This window comes from Somniosus microcephalus, chromosome 6, assembly GCF_052327205.1.
Source record: "Somniosus microcephalus isolate GS21.2 chromosome 6, FLI_Smic_1.0, whole genome shotgun sequence".
In the NCBI taxonomy this organism is placed as follows: Eukaryota; Metazoa; Chordata; class Chondrichthyes; order Squaliformes; family Somniosidae; genus Somniosus; species Somniosus microcephalus.
In genome coordinates this window covers 117,905,927-117,929,889 of record NC_140992.1, presented here as the reverse complement: position 1 = coordinate 117,929,889, position 23,963 = coordinate 117,905,927, and the positions used below count along the sequence as shown (strand labels likewise).

Genomic DNA, 23,963 nt, shown 5'->3' with positions numbered 1-23,963 from the left:
GTCTGTCTATCCAGAGGGTCCTCTGTATGTAGGACTGGAGTTCACACTGGGTCTGTCTATCCAGAGGGTCCTCTGTATGTAGGACTGGAGTTCACACTGGGTCTGTCTATCCAGAGGGTCCTCTGTATGTAGGACTGGAGTTCACACTGGGTGTGTCTATCCAGAGGGTCCTCTGTATGTAGGACTGGAGTTCACACTGGGTCTGTCTATCCAGAGGGTCCTCTGTATGTAGGACTGGAGTTCACACTGGGTGTGTCTATCCAGAGGGTCCTCTGTATGTAGGACTGGAGTTCACACTGGGTCTGTCTATCCAGAGGGTCCTCTGTATGTAGGACTGGAGTTCACACTGGGTGTGTCTATCCAGAGGGTCCTCTGTATGTAGGACTGGAGTTCACACTGGGTCTGTCTATCCAGAGGGTCCTCTGTATGTAGGACTGGAGTTCACACTGGGTCTGTCTATCCAGAGGGTCCTCTGTATGTAGGACTGGAGTTCACACTGGGTCTGTCTATCCAGAGGGTCCTCTGTATGTAGGACTGGAGTTCACACTGGGTCTGTCTATCCAGAGGGTCCTCTGCATGTAGGACTGGAGTTCACACTGGGTGTGTCTATCCAGAGGGTCCTCTGTATGTAGGACTGGAGTTCACACTGGGTCTGTCTATCCAGAGGGTCCTCTGTATGTAGGACTGGAGTTCACACTGGGTCTGTCTATCCAGAGGGTCCTCTGCATGTAGGACTGGAGTTCACATTGGGTCTGTCTATCCAGAGGGTTCTCTGTATGTAGGACTGGAGTTCACACTGGGTCTGTCTATCCAGAGGGTCCTCTGTATGTAGGACTGGAGTTCACACTGGGTCTGTCTATCCAGAGGGTCCTCTGTATGTAGGACTGGAGTTCACACTGGGTCTGTCTATCCAGAGGGTCCTCTGTATGTAGGACTGGAGTTCACACTGGGTCTGTCTATCCAGAGGGTCCTCTGTATGTAGGACTGGAGTTCACACTGGGTCTGTCTATCCAGAGGGTCCTCTGTATGTAGGACTGGAGTTCACACTGGGTCTGTCTATCCAGAGGGTCCTCTGTATATCGGATTGGAGTTCACACTGGGTCTGTCTATCCAGAGGGTTCTCTATGTAGGACTGGAGTTCACACTGGGTCTGTCTATCCAGAGGGTCCTCTGTATGTAGGACTGGAGTTCACACTGGGTCTGTCTATCCAGAGGGTTCTCTGTATGTAGGACTGGAGTTCACACTGGGTCTGTCTATCCAGAGGGTCCTCTGTATGTAGGACTGGAGTTCACACTGGGTTTGTCTCTCGAGAGGTCCCCAGTATATGGGACTCTGCGCTTCAGTCTGCCGCCTGTCTGGAAGGCCTGCTCTGTATGGAACCCTGTGCCTTAGTACCAGATTTATCTATTTCTGAAGACTTGATGCTCCATGTCTGTCTATCTTAGCACTTAGTTAGGAATCAGCCCAATCCACAGCTTTGTCACAAACAGAACACTTGAACCTTGACCTTTATTGTTGTGAATAGAGATAGGGTAGCATTGTGTGCATATTTAACTCTTATGATAGATGGAGACAGAGTGAGCTAGAGAGATTGCGTATTTACCAGTAATACCCGGCCTGTACCCTGCAGTTGAGCCAGGGCTGCCCGCAGGTCTGCTTCAGTAACATGAGGGAATTCGTCCACTCCACTGTGAATGAGGAAGCACTTGAATCCCGGGACTCCAGCCTCAACCATGGGGCGCAGTGCAGACTAGGAATAAAGCAGAGGGATCAACACTACACAGCAGTGTGTTCTTCAGTTACCGAGCTGGTGCCGGGCTTGGCTCGCAGTTTAAACTTTACTTCTGAGTAATTCCTGTTTGTTTCTTTTTTTTTTGCACCGTGAAACTGACCCCATACCTTTAAATAACACAATCGGGTTACTTAAAGGCCAGACCGTGCTGGATTGGATTACTGACACTAACATTTCTCTCACCATGGTAGTGAACACACATTTAAATCAGAGTTAAAACATCAGCCTGGTTTTGGACCAGCGACTCTGGAAATTCCTGAAATGTGAATTGGACACATAGAAACATAGAGATAGGAACAGGAGTAGGCCATTCGGCCCTTCGAGCCTGCTCCGCCATTCAATGAGATCATGGCTGATCTTCGTCTGAGATCATAGCTGATCTTACCAGTTCAGTACCCCGTCCCCGCCTTTTCTCCGTAACCCTTAATCCCCTTAGCCTTCAGAAATATATCCAATTCTCTCTTGAAAATATTTATTGAATTAGCCTTCACAGCCCTCTGTGGCAGGGAATTCCACAGGCTCACCACTCTTTGAGTGAAGAAATTCTTCCTCATCTCTGTTTTAAATGATTTGCCCGCTATTTTTAGACTGTGGCCCCTGGTTCTGTGCTCCCCGGCCATTGGAAACATTCTCTCTGAATTCAGCCTGTCCAGGCCTGCCATAATTTTATATGTTTCGATGAGATCCCCTCTCAATCTTCTAAACTCCAGTGAGTACAAGCCCAAACTATTTAATCTCTCTTCGTAGGTCATTCCCGCCATTCCAGGTATCAGCCTGGTGAATCGCCGTTGCACTCTTTCCATGGCAAGAACATCCTTCCGCAGATGGGGCGACCAAAACTGTACACAATACTCCAGATGCGGTCTCACCAGCACCTTGTACAGCTGTAGTAAGGTATCCCTATTCCTATACTCGAACCCCCTTGATATGAAGGCCAACATACCATTTGCCTTCTTAATCGCCTGTTGCACCTGCATGCTCTCCTTCAGTGACTGGTGCACAAGAACACCCAGGTCCCTCTGCACTTCCCCATCTCCCAATCTATTGCCATTTAGATAATAATCTACCCTCCTGTTTTTACCCCCAAAGTGGATAACCTCGCATTTATCCACATTATAGTGCATTTGCCACGTATCCGCCCATTCCCCCAACCTGTCCAAATCGCACTGTAGCCTCCTGACATCCTCATCAGAGCCCACCCCTCCTCCTAGTTTAGTGTCGTCAGCGAATTTGGAAATATTGCATCTGAAACTGAGAGATTTAAGCACAACCTCTGCCACCCCTCCCACCCAGGCCCCCTCACTACCCCCACCCCTGATCAGAGTCTCACTCAGCAGCAGTGCAGATCGGGGAAGTGGGCACAGAGATTCGCTTGTCCACCTTTGAATGGCTGGAAGATTGGGCGTGGTGCACATCGGGTGTGCTGTGCTGCACATCGGTCTCTGCGATCTGCACTCCTGTTGAGTGAGATCCTCACACTGATAGAAGTTTATTTTTCCCTTTCACTTCTGCGCCACGTGACATGCTTAACGACTGAGCTTCTCAACGCGCAACGCGCTCATTGGCAGCAAATTAAAACACTACATCAAGCCAGGATCTGTCCTGCTCTGTCCCTATACTATGCCCTGTCCCACCCCATCCTAACTTGCGTGACCCATAGAATCAAACTCGTCAGGCTAATTAATCTGTTAATGGTGAAGGTGTAATTATTTTTAAGAGGTTTACCTGGTTGCCTGGGACAACGCCTCCCCAGAATGCAGTATCAACAAAACACTTGCCTCTGGCGGCATGCAGTTTAGTTTGGAAGTTTTCTAGTGTAGTTGTTGGTGGATTGCTGTTCCTGCACACATGAAAACACAGAGACTGGGCGTTTCACATCAATTTACATCGGGTATGTAGTGTAGTGGTTATGTTATTGGCCTAGACTAATAATCAGGAGACAATAGCAAAATACTGCGGATGCTGGAAATCTGAAATAACAACAGAAAATGCTGGAAACACTCAGCAGGTCAGGCAGCATCGAGGAGAGATTAAACCTGCTGACAAGAGTGGTGCTGTTGTTTGGCGAACCGACCTCGACCGTGCGGAGACTGAACGTCAACTCTGACACCTCCTCCTACCTCCCCCTGGACCATGACCCCACTACCGAACATCAAGCCACCGTTTCCCAGACAATCATTGACCTAATCTCCTCTGGAGATCTTCCAACCCATGGCCACCAACCTCGTAGTCCCCCAACCCCGCACAGCCCACTTCTACCTCCTTCCCAAGACCCACAAACAGGACTGCCCTGGTAGACCCATTGTTTCAGCCTGTTGCCTTACAGAACTGATTTCTTCCTATCTCAACTCTTTTTTCTCCCCTTGTCCAGTCCCTTCCCAACTATATTCATGACTCTTCCAACACCCTCTGCCACTTTAACAGTTTCCTGGCCCCAACTGTCTCCTTTTCGCTGTTGTGGAGTATTTTAAACCAACACTCAACACAAGGTTTTAGATCGATAGTCAAGTTGTCTTTATTGCACCGGTGGGGAGACAGCCTGCTTTGTCTTAGCCAGACTTTTCCAGATTGATACAGCAAACATTACATTTTTATACATTACAATACACATGGCCATCTCATGCACAATTCATTCCTGCCACCTGATTGGATCTTGGCCCACATGCACCTTCACGGATTGGTTACAAATCTTAATGGGGCAGTAATTCCTCCCCAAACGTGTGAGTACGGAAGGGGTACTCACGCGTCTGGCCGGAGGAAATGCCGGTTTTCAGCATGCACAGCGCATGCGCTGAAAACCAGCATTTCCTCTCCCCTAACCCAAGAGGTGAAGAGGCTAGCACGTGCGCTGTAGGGGGCAGCGCGTGCGTCTTGGATTTCCTCTGTTTTGGGGGATTTGCGCATGTGTAAAGGCCTCTGGTCTTTACGCTTGTAAAAAGCACACGTAAGTATTTATTTTTACAGGTAAGTGGTGGTTTAGTGCAATTTAGAAATTTTTTTTCCACAGGTTTATTATTTTAAAGAATCTACAATAAGGTAAGTTTAGTTTTAGACCCTTTTTATTAAAAATTTATTTTTTTCAAAAAATAAAATTGTTTAAATTATTTTTTTTAACTTATTTATACTTAATTTAATGATTGGGATGTTTTTTAAATTGTTATTTAAAGTTTAAATAGTGTTTTGGGCCCCCGTAGTTTTCATGAGTTTGACAGCTATTACTCTCAAACTCATGAATGAACCTTCCCCACCCCTGATTGGTTGTACAGTGCTCACCTGATCCCAGCCGGCACATCGCACTAACTACGCCGCTGGATCAGGTAAGCACTGCGCGCTGACATCTGAACTGGGCCTGTCACAGGAAATGCAAGCAGGCCCGGGCTTCAGATATCAGCGCGCCGGGTGAGTGCAGATCGGGGGCTTGCACCCGCGGCAAGCCCCCGATCCTAATTTCAGGGCCATTATAAACATGTATAAGCTGCCTCCTCAATCAATCACTCAAACTGTTGAATGCTGATTAAAAGATACCTTGGGATGCAACCCAGATATAAAGTTTTTACGGGCAGCTGAAATCCCAGACACCCTGTCTGCATTTAATTATTTTTTAGCTTTCAAAGGTCAGCTTATCTTGACTGCTTCTTTATGGATGTGGTCTTTCATGTTAGTCCCTTTCTTACACCATTCAGTGAAACTGCCAGCGATGTCAGTTTAACTCTTTCCCCACTGCAATCCCCTTTTAGTACTTAGCCCTTGCCCAAGTTAAACCACATCGCTGTGCCTCCTGCCCCATGTGATCAGTCGCTGCTTCGGGAGGCCCTGCATACCCATCATGTTTAGAGCAACCTTGTATTTTCCAACTCTTTCCGACTCGCTTTAGCTCTTTGTTTGGTCCGTTTCTTTTTACAAGTGGTGCATGCTGCTATTCCCCATCCTACAGCCATGACTAACTACTATTAACTAATATATGAGAAATGATGCGGATCCATGGGTGTACGTTGACATTCATTCCCCAATCCCACAGCTTCTCATACCACGGGACTTCCTGTAGCTCTACCTCTATGTCCTTTTCTAATTCCCCAAGATTCCTTTGACATCAAGGCAGCATTTGACCAACTGTGGCATCAAGGAGCCCAAGTAAAATTGAAGTCCATGGTAATCAGAGGAAAAACTCACCACTGGCTGGAGTCATACCTAGCACAAAGGAAGATGGTTGTTGTTGTAGGCCAATCATCTCATCCCCAGGACATCGCTGCAGGAGTTCCTCAAGGCGGTGCCCTAGGCCCAACCATCTTCAGCTGATTCATCAATGACTAACCCTCCGTCATAAGGCCAAAAGGGGGGATGTCTTGATAATTGCAGTGTTCAGTTCCATTTGCAATTCCTCAGATAATGAAGCAGTCCGTGCCCCTGTGCAGCAAAACCTGGACAACATCCAGGCTTGAGCTGATAAATGGCAAATAACATTCATGCCACACAAGTGCCAGGCAATGACCATCTCCAATCCACCTTCTCTTGACATTCAATGGCATTGCCATCGTTGAATCCCCCACCATCAACATCCTAAGATCACCATTGACCAGAAATTTAACTGGATCAGCCACATAAATACTGTGGCTACAAGAGCAGGTCAGGACTGGGTTTTCTGTAGCGAGTGACTCACCACCTGACTCCCCAAAGCCTTTCCACCATCGACAAGGCACAAGTCAGGAATGTGATGCAATACTCTCCACTTGCCTGGATGAGTGCAGCTCCAACAACAGTCAAGAAGCTCGAGACCATCCAGGACAAAGCAGACCGCTTGATTTGCACCCCATCCACCACCTTAAACATTCACTTCCTCCACCACCGGTGCAACGTGGCTGCAGTGTGTACCATCTATAAGATGCATTGCAGCAACTCACCAAGGCTTCTTCGACAGCACCTGCCAAACTCGCGACCTCTAACACCTAGAAGGACAAAGGCAGCAGGCACATGGGGACACCACCACCTGCAAGTTCCCCCCCAAGTCATCAAGACACCATCCTGACTTGGAAATATATCACCGTTCCTTCATCATCACTCAGTCAAAATCCTGGAACTTCCTCCCTAACAGCACTGTGGGAGTACCTTTACCACACGGACTGCAGCGGTTCATGAAGGCGGCTCACCACCACATTCTCAAAAGCAATTAGGGATGGGCAATAAATGCTGACCTTGCCAGCGACATCGACATAAATAAAAAAAAGGTTACTTGTTAATAAAGTCACAGCTCACTGGACAGACAAGGATTGGGTGTTACACATATAAGTTACTTGACGGATCATCCTCCGCCATCTCCAGCATAATCCCACCACCAAACACATCTTCCCCTCCCCTTCCCTTTCAGCATTCCGGAGGGACCGCTCCGTCTGTGACACACTGGTCCACTCCTCCATCACCCCCTCCCCTTCCCACAGCACCTTCCCTTGCAAGCGCAGGAGATGCAACACCTGCCCTCTTACCTCCTCCCCACTGCCTAGGGCCTCTAACATTCCTTCCAGATGGAACAGCGATGCTATCTTCTCTACATTGGGGAGACCAAACGCAGATTAGGTGACTGCTTTGCAGAACACCTCCATTCAGACCATAAGCATGACCCCAAGCTTCCGATCGGTCGCCTGTCACTTTAATTCCCCGCTCCACTCCCACTCTGAGCTCTCTGTCCTCGGCCTCTTACACTGTTCCAACGTAAGCTCGAGGAACAGCACCTCATCTTTTGATTAGGCACTTTACAGTCTTCTGGACTCAACTTCGAATTCCACAATTTCAGACCATAACTTCTGCCTTTTGTCATTTAATCTCTCCTGCCTGCCACCCTATCACAGACCTCTTTTATTTTCCTTTCCCTGCCCCTGTACTTGCTTAAAACCTGCTACATCTCTAACTTTTTCCAGTTCTGACAAAAGGTCATCGACCTGAAACATCAACTCTGTTTCTCTCTCCACAGATGCTGCCTGACCTGCTGAGTATTTCCAGCTTGTTCTGTTTTTATTTCAGTTACATGATGGTTCAATAGAAAGATATGGGAGGAGAAATTGGGTGCATGTGTGACTCTCGTTAGTGCTAACTGGGCGCAAATGGCTTTGCGACTACATCCGCCATATTCGGTGGGAGTTTTGCGGCGGCGCTACAGCGTTGCCCGGAGATCATGACGTCATCATGGTGCGCATCGCCCCGGTAGTGCCCCGGACCCGAAATTAACTTTCGCCCCCTGCAGCAGCGCCGGTCGAAAACACCGACAGCTGCAGGAGGCGTGCATCGGGTGGCTGGCTGCTTCAGGGGAGAAAATTAAAGGCGAGGTGGCTGAGGTAAGTAAAAAAAAAACTTACCTTTCCTGTTGGTGTTTTTTTCACGGGTCCCTGCCCGCAATCGATCAGCCCAGCACTCTGCTTGAGTGTCGGGCTGATTGCACTGGATCGTGGCTGCCTTGGTAGTCCAGGTAGGTAATGTTTCCACTGCAGAGCCTGCAGCGATGGTCCTTCCCTTTAAAGGAGAGAAGGAGCCTTTGCACACGGCAGCGCTGCACGGCCCAGTGTGCAGCGCTGCTGACATCTCCGCCCCAATGTTCGGGATTAGCGCTCCAAGAAAGAAGTGGAGCGTTTGATTTAGCGCTCCACCTCCCTCTTGGGGTGCTAAAACTGTATTTCGTGGTCACCGGTGCTAATTAGTGCCGGGTGCTAAAGTTTGCGCCCAGGCGATGTTCGTGCCCCAAAATGGTCGATACCGAATTTTTCTCCCATGGCCTTTTTTAAATTGAGAAATCTAAATGAAAGGCCTGGCCCCAGAGTGCAGATTGTTACCAAGGTAGAAGACACAAACTGATCACATTCTGACAGACAACATCTTTAATATTCTGTCCGTGTCTGTGCAGATGATGGGTGCGGTAATGGTGATTGTACTAATTTGTGTCACTAGGTGGCACTATTGACACATCACTGACACTGGGACCTCGTGGATCGAAACTGGTAAATCTCCATATGATACAGAAAAAGAATGGAAGAGTTGCATTTTATAGTGTCGTTCACGACCACCTGACGTCTGAAAGCGCGTTACAGCCAATGAAGTACTCTTGAAGTGAAGTCACTGTTGTAATAAGGGATAGACTGTTCCAGTCATGCGCCTATGTGTATTGGATCACCTGGTGCAGCGAATACAGGAAAATCGGGGGGTGAGGGGGGTGGCATGCACCCCTGTAGAGGGAGCATTGAAAGAAAACGGAGATTCCATTTTGAAAGCTTGATTTCAGGCAGTTAATTAATTTATGCACCAGTCTGACACACAATGAGGGTTCAGACACCAGTCTGCCACACAATGGGGGTTCAGGCACCAGTCTGACACACAATGGGGGTTCAGGCACCAGTCTGACACAGAATGGGGGTTCAGACACCAGTCTGACACACAATGGGGGTTCAGACACCAGTCTGACACACAATGGGGGTTCAGGCACCAGTCTGACACACAATGAGGGTTCAGGCACCAGTCTGACACACAATTGGGGTTCAGGCACCAGTCTGACACACAATTGGGGTTCAGGCACCAGTCTGACACGCAATGGGGGTTCAGGCACCAGTCTGACACACAATGGGGGTTCAGGCACCAGTCTGACATGCAATGGGGGTTCAGGCACCAGTCTGGCACACAATGGGGGTTCAGGCACCAGTCTGACACGCAATGGGGGTTCAGGCACCAGTCTGACACGCAATGGGGGTTCAGGCACCAGTCTGGCACACAATGGGGGTTCAGGCACCAGTCTGACACGCAATGGGGGTTCAGGCACCAGTCTGACACGAAATGGGGGTTCAGGCACCAGTCTGACACACAATGGGGGTTCAGGCACCAGTCTGACACACAATGCAGGTTCAGGCACCAGTCTGACACACAATGGGGTTCAGACACCAGTCTGACACACAATGGGGGTTCAGGCACCAGTCTGACACAGAATGGGTGTTCAGGCACCAGTCTGACACACAATGGGTGTTCAGGCACCAGTCTGACACACAATGGGGGTTCAGACACCAGTCTGACACACAATGGGGGTTCAGGCACCAGTCTGACACACAATGGGGGTTCAGGCACCAGTCTGACACACAATGGGGGTTCAGGCACCAGTCTGACACACAATGAGGGTTCAGGCACCAATCTGACACACAATGGGGGTTCAGGCACCAGTCTGACACACAATGGGGGCTCAGGCACCAGTCTGACACAGAATGGGGGTTCAGACACCAGTCTGACACACAATGGGGGTTCAGACACCAGTCTGACACACAATGGGGGTTCAGGCACCAGTCTGACACACAATGAGGGTTCAGGCACCAGTCTGACACACAATGGGGGTTCAGGCACCAGTCTGACACACAATGAGGGTTCAGGCACCAGTCTGACACACAATGAGGGTTCAGGCACCAGTCTGACACACAATGGGGGTTCAGGCACCAGTCTGACACACAATGAGGGTTCAGGCACCAGTCTGACACGCAATGGGGGTTCAGGCACCAGTCTGACACGCAATGGGGGTTCAGGCACCAGTCTGACACGCAATGGGGGTTCAGGCACCAGTCTGACACGCAATGGGGGTTCAGGCACCAGTCTGACACGCAATGGGGGTTCAGGCACCAGTCTGACACGCAATGGGGGTTCAGGCACCAGTCTGACACGCAATGGGTGTTCAGGCACCAGTCTGACACACAATGGGGGTTCGGACACCAGTCTGACACACAATGGGGGTTCAGGCACCAGTCTGACACACAATGGGGGTTCAGGCACCAGTCTGACACACAATGGGGGTTCAGGCACCAGTCTGACACACAATGGGGGTTCAGGCACCAGTCTGACACACAATGGGGGTTCAGACACCAGTCTGATACACAATGGGGGTTCAGGCACCAGTCTGACACACAATGGGGGTTCAGGCACCAGTCTGACACACAATGGGGGTTCAGGCACCAGTCTGACACGCAATGGGGGTTCAGGCACCAGTCTGACACGCAATGGGGGTTCAGGCACCAGTCTGACACGCAATGGGGGTTCAGGCACCAGTCTGACACGCAATGGGGGTTCAGGCACCAGTCTGACACGCAATGGGGGTTCAGGCACCAGTCTGACACGCAATGGGGGTTCAGGCACCAGTCTGACACGCAATGGGGGTTCAGGCACCAGTCTGACACACAATGGGGGTTCAGACACCAGTCTGACACACAATGGGGGTTCAGGCACCAGTCTGATACACAATGGGGGTTCAGGCACCAGTCTGACACAGAATGGGGGTTCAGACACCAGTCTGACACACAGTGGGGGTTCAGGCACCAGTCTGACACACAATGGGGGTTCAGCCACCAGTCTGACACACAATGAGGGCTCAGGCACCAGTCTGACACACAATGGGGGTTCAGGCACCAGTCTGACACAGAATGGGGGTTCAGCCACCATTCTGCCACACAATGGGGGTTCAGGCACCAGTCTGACACAGAATGGGGGTTCAGGCACCAGTCTGACACACAATGGGGTTTCAGGCACCAGTCTGACACAGAATGGGGGTTCAGCCACCAGTCTGACACACAATGGGGGTTCAGGCACCAGTCTGACACAGAATGGGGGTTCAGCCACCAGTCTGACACACAATGAGGGCTCAGGCACCAGTCTGACACACATTGGGGGTTCAGGCACCAGTCTGACACACAATGGGGGTTCAGACACTAGTCTGACACACAATGGGGGTTCAGACACCAGTCTGACACGCTCAAGAGTTAATTGTTATTTTTAGTAGTACACCATCACTTGTGTCCTGGTTCCTTACAGCGGCATGTCGACAAGAGTTGTTATTCCACCCGCTGCTGCCGCTCTTGTCGCTGTCCAGTAGCCTTCCCAGTCAGTGCGTCCAGGTTCATTGACATGGACATGACTGTCCACAACACCAGGCATCACCACGAGATCTCCAACATCCAGGATCTGCACCAAGTCAATGATTGATAGAAATTAGAGCAGGCAAACAGCACTCCGGGACAACATAATCAGTCATTAGCCAATGGGCCACCTATACCCAAAAATACTTTTTTTTTTAAAAGGTGCTGCATCTGGCAGGCTTGGGCTCTGGGAAAAGCTGCAGACCACTTTGAAAACATTTGGATTAAAGGTGGGAGGACAGCGGACAACAGACCGATGGGATGAAGGTGTCGTAGGACTGTAAGGATCCTACGTAAAGTGAATTTGAGCAGCCCCTAAGCACTTCCACATAGCCACAGCACCAAACTGCCTGTAAAATAGCATTAAACTGGAAATCTCACTCAGAAAACCCACAGGATGGCAGGGGTGGAAAGTGGCCAATGATGCAGCAAGGCCAGTTTTGTAATGCTGGACCAAAATGTAGAATTGGGCCAGTGTCGTACATTTTATGGGGTCACGGTCCAGGCAGTGGCTGGTTGGTCAGATTGGATAATTAAGCACAAGGGTCAGTATGTTAAGTTTGCCACCCTCCCAATTGTTCAGATATTAAAATTAATATTGGGAAAAATTTGGATGGTCATATATTGCATTGCTGACCCTCATGGCTGACTGTCCAATCTACCCTCACGTACACCAAGACTGAATGCTAAAAATGCTGACTCATAAAACCTGTGTTTGATGGGACAGTGTAGAGGGAGCTTTACTCTGTATCTAACCCGTGCTGTACCTGCCCTGGAAGTGTTTGATGGGACAATGTAGAGGGAGCTTTACTCTGTCTCTAACCCATGCTGTACCTGCCCTGGGAGTGTTTGATGGGACAGTGTGGAGGGAGCTTTACTCTGTATCTAACCCATGCTGTACCTGCCCTGGGCGTGTTTGGTGGGATTGAGAGCTCTCACCTTGCTGGGCAAAAGTTCAATAAATCTGAATAAAATATTCAGTGGTTTTGAAGTTCTCGCTGCTGACGTTAGTAGACGAAGAATGTAATAATGTTCTTATTACATTCGGCAGTGGCTTAACCTATTCAAGGCAACGTTCAATTTTAAAATAAACGGGTTAGCGGCTGAGTTAAAATCTTGTGTCATCCCGTGAAGCATTTATCCACTAAATTCACCAATGGCAATTCGCAGGCTGACAGAACCATGTTAATATTTGTAGCCCAGGTTGTATAAATTCAGTGAAATGCCTCGCGAGACACTGCCATGTTGGCATGCTGCATTTTAATATTAAAGAGCCCCTCTTCCCATATTTTGTTCTCTCACACAGACGATTGCCGTGGCAGCTGCATTTGGTGCCATTGGGAACCATAATTGCTTGCCTCGTTCTGCAGTGCATTCTGGGTAACATGCCAACAGCTATTTAGCACAGAGTAACTGGCACTTGCAAAGCCAGCTTCTGTGCACATATGTTAAGGAGGTTGGGGTAAAGTAGCGTTGCATGTTCTACATCGTTTTGTAGAGTGAAAGAGCTGGAAATGGCCACAAGATTGACGTAAATCACCACGTGATAAATAAAAGTAGGTAAATACATTTCATTATTATGCACAACAGAAGGAAACACTTCAGAAGGAAATACCACTGAGACATGTTGCAATAGGGCACTGCCTTCATGGGAAGCGTTTCTAAACTAACAGAAGAGAAAAGGTTTGCTAGGCACATAACGTGAGGGTCCAGATGAATCAATGCATCAAGTGAAGTCACCATGACGGAGATGGTCCTTGGCTCTCCAACAAAAGAAGCTTTACCAAAGACTTTCAACAAAGACAATTCCTCTCTAAAGTATAATCTGCACAATAAACTCACTGGAATTTAATCAGAATCTGCGCCAGGAACCTCAACAGAATGCAGGTCAGGAGAACGTGCAACATTGGCCACAGTGGTGTTTGAGACTGCGGTCTTAATTTATTTTTATTCATCCTCGGGATATGGGTGTTGCTGGCAAGGCCAGAACTTGTTGCCCTTGAGAAGGTGGTGGCGGGCCTTCTTGAACCGCTGCAGTCTGTGGTGCAGGTACTCCCACAGTGCTGTCAGGTAGGGAGTTCCAGGATTTTGACCCAGTGACGATGAAGGAATGGTGATATATGTCCAAGTCAGCATGGTGTGTGACTTGGAGGGGGACTTGGAGGTGATGGTGTTCCCATGTGTCTGCTACCCTTGCCCTTCAAGGTGGTGGAGGTTCTGGGTTTGGGAGGTAGTGCTGAAGAAACCTTGGTCAGTTACTGCCAGTAGTTTTCCAGTGACCCTAAGCAGACGCCCAGAGCTTTATGAAGGAGGTTTGCTGGCAGCAAAGAGTTAGGGAACTAAAACAATGAGTTTCAATGGGCCAATAGGCCTTTTCTCATCCTTATAAATTCTTCTGCACTTAGTAGATTAATTAGAAAGTAGTAGTTTGCATTTATATAATGCCTTTCACATCCGCAGGTCATCGCAAGGCACTTCACAGCTAGTGAATTACTTATGAAGTATGGTCACAGTAGGCAAATGAGTGAACAGCAAGGTCCTACATACAGGAAGTGACCAGCTAATCTGTTTTAGGTGGTGTCAATTGCAGGATGAATGTTGGCTGGGACACTGGAAGAACTTCCTGGCATTCCTCAAATGCTGCCATGGGGTCTTTTACATCCACCTGAGGAGGCAGTCAGGCCCCGGCTTAATGTCTCAGCTTTTGTGACAATGCACCATGTCCTCATTACTGCCCTGAAGAGTCGGCCCGGATTATGTGCTCAAGTTCTGGAGTGGGGCTTGAATCAAGAACTTTATGGCTCAGAAGCGAGAGGGCTACCAGCTGAGCTGGCTGGCAGCCAACTGATTTGCCTGATCGGAGTTGGTTATGCTACATAACTGACAGTGGCATTGAACTGTACCATGGCTTCTGTATCTGCAATCCCTGCGCCACTTCCTGTGCTAGATCCTGTCTGCAGGTCAGACTACAGTAGACAGTACAACTCGAAGACGACCTTCCTCGTGAAGTGGAGACAATGAAGGCAGGTCTCCTCAGCCATGGCCAAGTAGCTATGCCTGGGTCTGTAAATTTGGCGCTTTGGCCTATTCCTAACATATGCCAGAGACCTGAGGTGCAAGCCCACTGCTTTTCCTCCATTTACCTGAATTCCTCTTCCTCCAAATCCTTGGCAGGCTCATTGGAATGCGCATGCTGAGCAGCGTGGATTGAGCTGAGGATGCCGAGAAACTCCTGGATGATTTGGACAGGTTGGGTAATTGGGCAAAAGCATGTCAGAGGCAATATAACGTGGATAAATGTGAGGTTATCCAGTTTGGTGGCAAAAACAGGAAGCCAGATTATTATCTGAATGGCAATAGATTGGGAGAAGGGGAAGTGCAACGAGACCTGGGTGTCCTTCTGCACCAGCCGCTGAAGGTAAGCATGCAGGTGCAGCAGGCGGTTAAGAAGGCAAATGGTATGTTGGCCTTCGTAGCGAGAGAGTTTGAGTACAGGAACAAGGATGTCTTGCTGCAGTTGTACAGGGCCTTGGTGAGACCACATCTTGAGTATTGTGTGCAGTTTTGGTCGCCTTATCTGAGGAAGGATGTTCTTGCCATGGAAGGAGTTCAGCGAAGATTCACCAGGCTGATAACCTGGGATGGCAGGAATGATGTATGAGGAGAGATTGGGACGATTGGGTTTGTACTCGCTGGAGTTTAGAAGAATGAGAGGGGATCTCATTGAAACTTATAAAATTCTGACAGGACTGGACAGACTAGATGCAGGAAGGATGTTCCCGATGGCAGGGGGAGTCCAGAACCAGGGGTCACAGTCTAAGGATAAGGGGTAGGCCATTTAGGACAGAAATGAGGAGGAATTTCTTCACCCAGAGAGTGGTGAACCTGTGGAATTCTCTACCACAGAAGGCAGTAGAGGCCAATTCATTAAATATATTCAAGAAGGAGTGATGTGCCTCAATAATTCCGAGACTCGAAGTTAGCAGAACAAAACAAGGCTTTTATTAACTTAGAACGTAACACGTAAGAGAGAGAGATGTCTTCCTTCTGGAGACTGAGGCCAGACTGAGTTAGCTTACAAACGGGGCCAGGTATGGGCGGAGCCCTACACACAGCACATTCCAGTATACAATACAGCACATTCCAGTACACAATACAATGAGGTCTGGGGGAAGGGAAATGACACTGAAACCGATCTCAGTCACAGGCAGTGATGAATGGAAATATTTCATCACAAGGAGTTGGATATATTTCTTAAGGCTAAAGGGATCAAGGGGTATGGGGAGAAAACAGGGACCGGGTACTGAATTTGGATGATCAGCCATGATCGCACTGAATGGCGGAGCAGGCTCGAGGGGCCGAATGGCCTACTCCTGCTCCTATCTTCTATGTTTCTATGCTTGCAGCAGCAGTGCTGTGGCTGAAGGTCTATGCGAAAGGGATGATGAATTGCAATAATTCAGTAGCAAACAGCAGAAAAGGTATTGCAACAGCAGTAATGCAGAAGCAGCAGTATGACAGGTTATACCAGGCAGAAAAGTCCAACTTGCAAAAACGCCTTTACAAATGGAAGTTTATTACTGAGCATCATGGAAGTGGTCAAGCACCCATTTTAAATGCGCACGAGTGGAGAAAACCTAGGAAATCGATCAAACTAACCAACTGATCTAAATTTATATCAAATTCAGGGTGTAATGAAGCATGACTGCAGGGCTCCCAACAAAAACTTCCAAACGCTACCGTCATGGAACTGTGTACGGGCCAACGCCGAGGCTCAGGCCTACCTGCCATTTGTTTGTGTGGGTCTGTTCACGGAGCACGACATCAGGGGATCACTGCATTATGGGATGGCTTCCAGGCCTGTTCCCTGATGGATCTGTGAGTAAATGCCTTGCCCAGTGCAGTACTGAACAAAGCAGGTCAGAAGGTTCAGGTTTATTCCCTGATCCTGATGCTCAGTTCGCTGATCTCAGCCAATGGTCTGGGTTGGTGATAGCAGTGTTACTATTGGTAGGGTGACCATATTTTCTAAACCGAATCCGGGGACACACAGGGTGGGAGCACAGCAAAGTAGCCAGGACGGAAATTGTAGGTTGCGCAGCGTAGCGAGACAAAAATTTTTACCAGCCTGTATTTTAACAGTTGCACATATACACCACAAATGCAAACAAATGTGCATATAATTACCGCAGATGTGACGTCACACTATTGAAGCGCATTCAAACAGCTGACCCCCCCGTGACTGAGGTCACACCTGACCCCGATGCGACCCCATCCCCGAGATTGAGGTCACACCTGACCTCCCCACAGTGTCTAGGATTAGCCGGCCCCCCTTCCCTTGTGACTGTGACCTCCCCCGCGGTCTCTCCCTCTCCCGCTCCAGTTGCAGTGCTCCCAGACACTTCCGACGCCGACAATCCAGCAGCACGGGCCCGGTCGGAAACTCAAGAAACAACAACCAGCACCTGCTCAGAAAGACCGCCCAGTTACGCGTGCGCAGTGAGTCACTGGCCATTGTACAATCTATATATATAAAGCGGCTCTTCTGTCTGTCCCGATGTCTGTCTGTCCGTCTGTCCGTCTTCTATACGTTTGAAAGTTACAGAGCGTACCGATGCGCGCGTTGCCTCAAAAGAAAGCTTGCGATTCCGGAGCGGTCATAGGCGTATTTACGTTTCAGCCGGACAAAAATCCCGCCCACGGTATCCCAAAAACATTCAGCGTTCCGCTCATTAGCATCTCATTAGCGACCGTGTGACGTCGAGGTCCACCAATCGGACGGCGGGTTCCTTCCTACAGTTGAGTGTCGAGTGACTCGACGATTGACCAATCCTACGCTTCGGTGACCTGACCGGTCGACCAATCGGTGCGTGTGTGGGCGGGCCTTATCCTTCTGAACCGAGGTGAGTGGCCGCCATCTTGATTTTTCACAATTTTTTCCCCCACACTTTCTGTGTGTTAGGGAACTAAGGTAAATATTTTAATGATGTGTTAGGGAATTAAATTACAATTTAATGGGGGGGGGAGAGCCTCGGGAAATCGCGGGGGGGGGAGAGCCTCGGGAAATCGCGGGGGGGGAGAGCCTCGGGAAATCGTGGGGGCGGGAGAGCCTCAGGAAATCGCGGGGGGGGAGAGCCTCGGGAAATCGCGGGGGGGGGGGGAGAGCCTCGGGAAATCGCGGGGGGGGAGGGGGAGAGCCTCGGGAAATCGCGGGGGGGGGGCGAGCCTCGGGAAATCGCGGGGGGCTCGCACTGACCGCGCATGCGCCGCCCGCACTGACCGCGCATGCGCCGCCCACACTGAACGTGCATGCGCCGCCCGCACTGACCGCGCATGCGCCGCCCGCACTGACTGCGCATGCGCCGCCCGCCCACAGCGGCCGTCCATCAGCCGCGCCATACACGGGGGACCTCAGCTCCGGACCTCAGGCGCTAGGCAGGGGGAGGGGCCGGAGAGAGGGACAGAGGGGAGCGGGGGAGCAGGGGAGACAGGGGAGGGGACGGAGGGAGAGGAGAGGAGGGGAGGGGAGGGAGAGGAGGGGAGGGGAGGGAGGGATAGGACAGGGAGAGGACATGACAGGGAGAGGGGGGACACACAGGGGCAGGGAGACCAAGCGCCCCAAAATTGCCCTCGCAACGCGGGGCTCCCCAGCTAGTTGTTGATAAATTAGCCTTACAACCGCAAACTGACAACTCGGAAGGTGAGGAGGGGGGGGTACACTCACTGCCCAGGGGTACACTTTGGGGATGAGTTTTGTGAACTGGGGATTCTTCAGAGGATATTGTTTGCCTGGGGATACAGTACCTCATCTGGGGACTGTCCGCAGAAAACGGAGACGTATGGTCAGCCTAACTATTGGTCTTAACACCCTTGGGGTGAGGAAGGGAAAAATCAGCAGGGGCTTTCTGCCCCTGATCATTGTTTAATGATCCTGCTGGAACGGCTGTCAGATGAGGATAGTATTGGGTTTGGCTGTAGTGCCACCCGTTTCTAAATATCCTCATTGTCAAGGCATCAACCATGAAATATGGTGACTTGCATGAATTTCCAGAGGGGTTCCCAGCAGGGTTAGTGCTTCAGGAAAGAAGGAATGCATCAAATATTATATATTTTTCTCTTATTTTAGCTAATGACTGTACCTTTAAATCCAAAAACCCTACTTAAGCAGTTTTTTAAAAAATGACTGCAGTTCAGATGCCTGTACCGATCTTATTATACAAATATTGCAAGGTTGGTTCAAACAGGCCTTTGAATGTAGGCTTGAGGGGAGGATCTGAGCTAACTTTGAACAAACTCAGGTGTTGGGCTTTGTTCAGTTAAGTGGATGTTGACAGCCGACTATTTCAAAACCAACTGTCAGTTAAGAAAAGTCCAAACAAGCCACAATAGCTGATGACCATTGGTGCCCATTGGCGGCCGTGCCTTCAGCTGCCCAGGCCCTAGGTTCTGGAATTCCCTCCCTAAACCTCTCTACCTTTCTCTCCTACTTCAAGACACTCCTTAAAATCTACCTCTTTGTCCAGGCTTTTGACCATCTGTCCTAATATGTGACTCTGTGTCAAATTTTGTTTGATTACGCTTCCGTGAAGTGCTTTGGGGCGTTTTACTACTTTAAAAGTGTGATATTAATGCAAGTTCTTGTTGTTGAAAGAGTATTGAAATACAGGAAACTTTTTTATCCGGCACCGACGGGACCGGCGTGGTGCCGGTTGATCAAAAAGTCCGGATTACAGAGAGGTATATTTACCAAGGTACGAGAGCCCCGTACACGGCCACAGGTGCAGGAGCCCCGGTTACACGGCACTTGTCCCAGGTACACGGCCACAGATCCAGGAGCCCCTGTTGCACGGCCACAGGTGCAAGAACCCCGGTTACACGGCCACAGATCCAGGAACCCCAGTTACACGGCCACTAATATATAGTAAAACTTACCTGAACCTACTCCTGAGTTCTGCCGGTTAAGAAAGGTTTCCGGATATTTAGGTGCCGGTTAAAAGAGAGTTTCCTGTAGATGGATTGAGTGATCGGAAAGTATTTAAACCAACTGAAAACTGCACAGGAGAAGATAAGGTGAACTCGCTGACTCCCAAAAGAAAAGATTGTAGTAAAAGTAAAGCACTGTGTCTATAAAAGAATTGATTGTCACTTTCATTATTTTTGTCTACTCAAGGATAAAAGACTTTCTATACTAAGGTAGTGAATTTCCTTGGGATTCAACAGATTAAGTGCTGTAAGTTTGGCGGAGGATCAGCAGAAATCCTCGAGGAAGTCCCCGGTATCAATATACAGGTAGACTATCCTTTATCCGAAAACCTCGGGACCAGCCGAGTTTCGGATAAAGGAGAATTTCGGATTTCGGAAGGTGGGTCGGCGGGGGTGTCGGCGGGGGTCCGCTCGCACGACTTACGCTGACGCTCAGCGTAAGGTCGGCGGGGTCCGCGGGGGGGTCGGCGGTTGGCGGGGCCGGCGGGGTCCGCGGGGGGGTCGGCGGTTGTCGGGGCTGGCGGGGTCGGCGGTTGTCGGGGCCCGCGGGGGGGTCGGCGGTTGTCGGGGCTGGCGGGGTCGGCGGTTGTCGGGGCCGCCGGGGTCCGCGGGGGGGTCGGCGATTGGCGGGGTCGGCGGGGTCCGCGGGGGGGTCGGCGGTTGTCGGGGCTGGCGGGGTCGGCGGTTGTCGGGGCCGCCGGGGTCCGCGGGGGGGGTCGGCGGTTGTCGGGGCTGGCGGGGTCCGCGGGGGGGTCGGCGGTTGTCGGGGCTGGCGGGGTCGGCGGTTGTCGGGGCCGGCGGGGTCCGCGGGGGGGTCGGCGGTTGTCGGGGCCGGCGGGGCCCGCGGGGGGGTCGGGCGCACGACTTACCCTTTATCCGAACTTCCGAAACTGGAACCCTCTAAAAACCGAAGGTTTTTTCGTTCGTACGCACGACTTACGCTGAACGAAAAAACCTTCGGTTTTTAGAGGGTTTCGGTTTTCGGAAGTCCGGATAAAGGGTAGTCTACCTGTATATCTAACTATTACCATTAGATTATTCACTTGTTTGTTATTTGTTTAAGGACTGTGTCTGGAATCTTAAACTAAAACACTCTACCACTTTTGAAGATTGAAGTGAGAGCTCATGGATTCATGAGATAGTTTAGTCCCTCATATCAAATACCAATGACAAGCCAAATTATAGTAGAGCACAGACACACAGATAAGATCCTAGAAAGAAGACAGAGAAAGAGTTAGAGCTCGATAGCAAAATACTGCAGATGCTGGAAATCCAAAATAACAACAGAAAATACTGGAAAAACTCAGCAGGCCAGGCAACATCCGTGGAGAGAGAAATAGAGTCAACGTTTCAGGTCGAAACCCTTCATCAGGACTGAAAAAGCACAGGAAATGAAACAGATTAAAAGGCCAGTTTGGGGGCTGGGAGAGAACAAAAGAGAAGTGAAGAGACAGTAAGAGGTATTCAAAATGAGACGAGATGGTGATAGGATTAGTGGAGACAAAAGACGGCTCTAGACTAGGTGTGAAATGCGCTGGCAGAATGGGAGACAGCTGCCATGTGGGAGAGAAAAAAGGGGGGAGGGCCAAAACAAAAGTGTGGATAAAAAATATAAGTAAAAATGTAATGGGGCCGAGGTTATGGTCTGAAATTGTTGAACTCGATATTGAGTCCGAAAGGCTGTAAAGTGCCTAATTGGAAGATGAGGTGCTGTTCCTCGAGCTTACGCTGAGCTTACGTGGAACAATGCAAAAGCCCGAGTATGGTGAGGTCTGAGTGGGAATGGGGAGGTGAATTAAAATGACAGGCGACCGGAAGCTCGGGGTCATCCTTACGGACTGAACGGAGGTGTTCCGCAAAGCGGTCACCCAATCTGCATTTGGTCTCCCCAATGTAGAGGAGACCACATCGTGAGCAGCGAATACAGTATACTAGATTGCAAGAAGTACAAGTAAATCGCTGTTTCACCTGGAAGGGGTGTTTGGGGCCCTGGATAGTGGGAAGGGTGGAGGTATAAGGGCAGGTGTTGCATCTCCTACGCTTGCACGGGAAGGTGCCGGGGGAAGGGGTGCTGGGGGTGATAGAGGAGTGGACTAGGGTGTCTCGGAGGGAGCGGTCCCTACGGAATGCTGAAAGGGGAGGGGAGGGGAAGATGCGTTTGGTGGTGGGATCATGGAGGTGACGGAAATGGCGGAGGATGATCCGTTGAATGTGGAGGCTGGTGGGGTGAAAGGTGAGGACAAGGGGAACCCTATCGTGGTTCCGGGAGGGAGGGGCAGGGGTGAGGGCAGAAGTGCAGGAGATAGAACGGACACGGTCGAGGGCCATGTCAACCACGGTAGAGGGGAATCCTCGGTTGAGGAAAAAGGAAGACATGTTGGAAGCACTGGTATGGAATGTGGCATCGTCGGAGCAGATGCGGTGAAGACGGAGAAACTGGGAGAATGGAATAGAGTCCTTACAGGAGGCGGGGTGGGAAGAAGTGTAGGCCATGTAGCTGTGGGAGTCAGTGGGCTTGTAGTGAAGAGTTAGAGCTCACTCATATAACTGCTAAAGAGAAAACCAAAGTACAGATTTCAACTGGAGTTGCTGAGATGTGTATAGAGAGCGATAGGAAGGAAGAAAAGGACACAAAAAGAATAAGCAATGTCATTGCAAATTCGAGGTCAATGAGAAGGAGAAACAGTGACAGTATAAAGTCAACATTAGGAGAAAGAACTTTGAAGTGCTATTGAACTGGAAGAGAAGCTCATATCACACAAGTCCAGTAGCTGATCGTACACATTTAGCCCAGAACTGTGCTGGGATGAATTTCATTAAATCTAATTCTAAATTTTAAAGAAGGAGACAATATTGATCATCTTATTTGAGCTTTCGAATTATGAGCAAACCACTATAAATGGAACAATGATGTCTGGGGTGAACAGTTTATACACTTTAATGATGGTGCAGGGATTGTAGCTTTTTCTTGACAGCATCAACTATGAAGCTGGAGAATGTGCCATTCACAATACCTATGACTTAATTCCTGAAGCCTACAGGCAAGAATATAAAAAGAATTGAGGAAAACACCACAAGGTACAGATAGTGAATTAGTCACAGAACGAGAAGACATTTAGAAACTATGGGGGTTATTTTGGGGAAAGGGGGGTAAAGGTGAAAACAGGCGCTAAGTGGGTGCTGTGCTAATAAGACACACCTGTTTAAAAGTCTGATTTTAGCCTGCAATTTCGTGGCTAATTGCTGATTACCATGATTTAAATGTGCCTGGAGGCACGAAACCAGAGACCTACACGTTTAGCATATAAGTGCTGATTAGGTGCAATATTTGTGAAGCAGTATAGGTAGAATGAAGGTGTGGAGTGCGCTGGCTGACAGACGACAGCACGTATCAGGATGACCCAGGAACAGCCTGCCTGGAAGCTTATGGGTCATGGCTAAGGGGATGGAGGAGTCCGCCTCCAGCTTGGCGCACAGCCTGGAACCCATCCTCTCCATTGTGGAGAGGCTGGCCAATTCCATCCAGTGACCTATGGGGGCCAACATCAAGCAGCGTCTGATGACTGAGGTTACAGCTTCCATGGAACGACAAACAGCTTCTATGGAATGGCAAAGTGCTGCAATGGAAGCTCAGGCAGCTGCCATGGTGGCTCTGGGCTCTTCAGTTGAAAGGAGCTTGTAGAGTGTCTGAGCTGCCCAGAGATCTATCCTCCAGCAGATCGCTGGGCGGGCTGAACAGACGCCCCGACGTAGTGGCGTGCGAATCATGGAGAGGAACCTACTGGCCTCTCTCCGGATCGCAGCATTCCTGATCACTCCTCTACCACTCCACCATTGCCGTTGCAGTTGCCTGTCAGCCAGGAGACCCAGATTGCTCAAGCCTATGCTGAAGTGGTGCAGTCTGAGGCAGGGCCATCACAGCCCACAGCCTCTCGAGGGCGCCACAGGAGGACATCTGAACTGCCTTCATCAGATTCTCAGCAGCCATCCACCTCGCGCGCTGCTGCCACTGGGGTTGCACTTTGTAGATGCACCAGAGTAGGCAAGAGCATTTATAGGATAGCCACTAAGGGTAAGCACCAGGGTTTAATATTTGTAAATGCTATTGGTGTTTGTCATGTTTTCATTGTTTGCTTTTGCTCTAGATAATTGGGTGTGCTGGAATCGGATGTCTTTTTTATTGTGTTCTTCATGGGGAAGGGATTGAAAGGATTGAGTACAAATGGTGGACTTCCTGATGGATCCTCAGTCATGGAAGGTGAGGCATGTG

General features: G+C 49.8%; 1 protein-coding gene across 1 annotated transcript in view; it reads right to left on the bottom strand.

The window, feature by feature from the left end:
* The window catches only part of LOC147116026 (allantoinase, mitochondrial), a 44,929-nt gene that overhangs the window by 18,156 nt on the left and 2,810 nt on the right, over positions 1-23,963 (bottom strand). Inside the window, 3 exon segments of the mRNA XM_085990747.1 lie at positions 1,605-1,751; positions 3,519-3,656; positions 11,586-11,756. Coding sequence (XP_085846873.1) covers positions 1,605-1,751; positions 3,519-3,656; positions 11,586-11,756 — 456 coding nt within the window.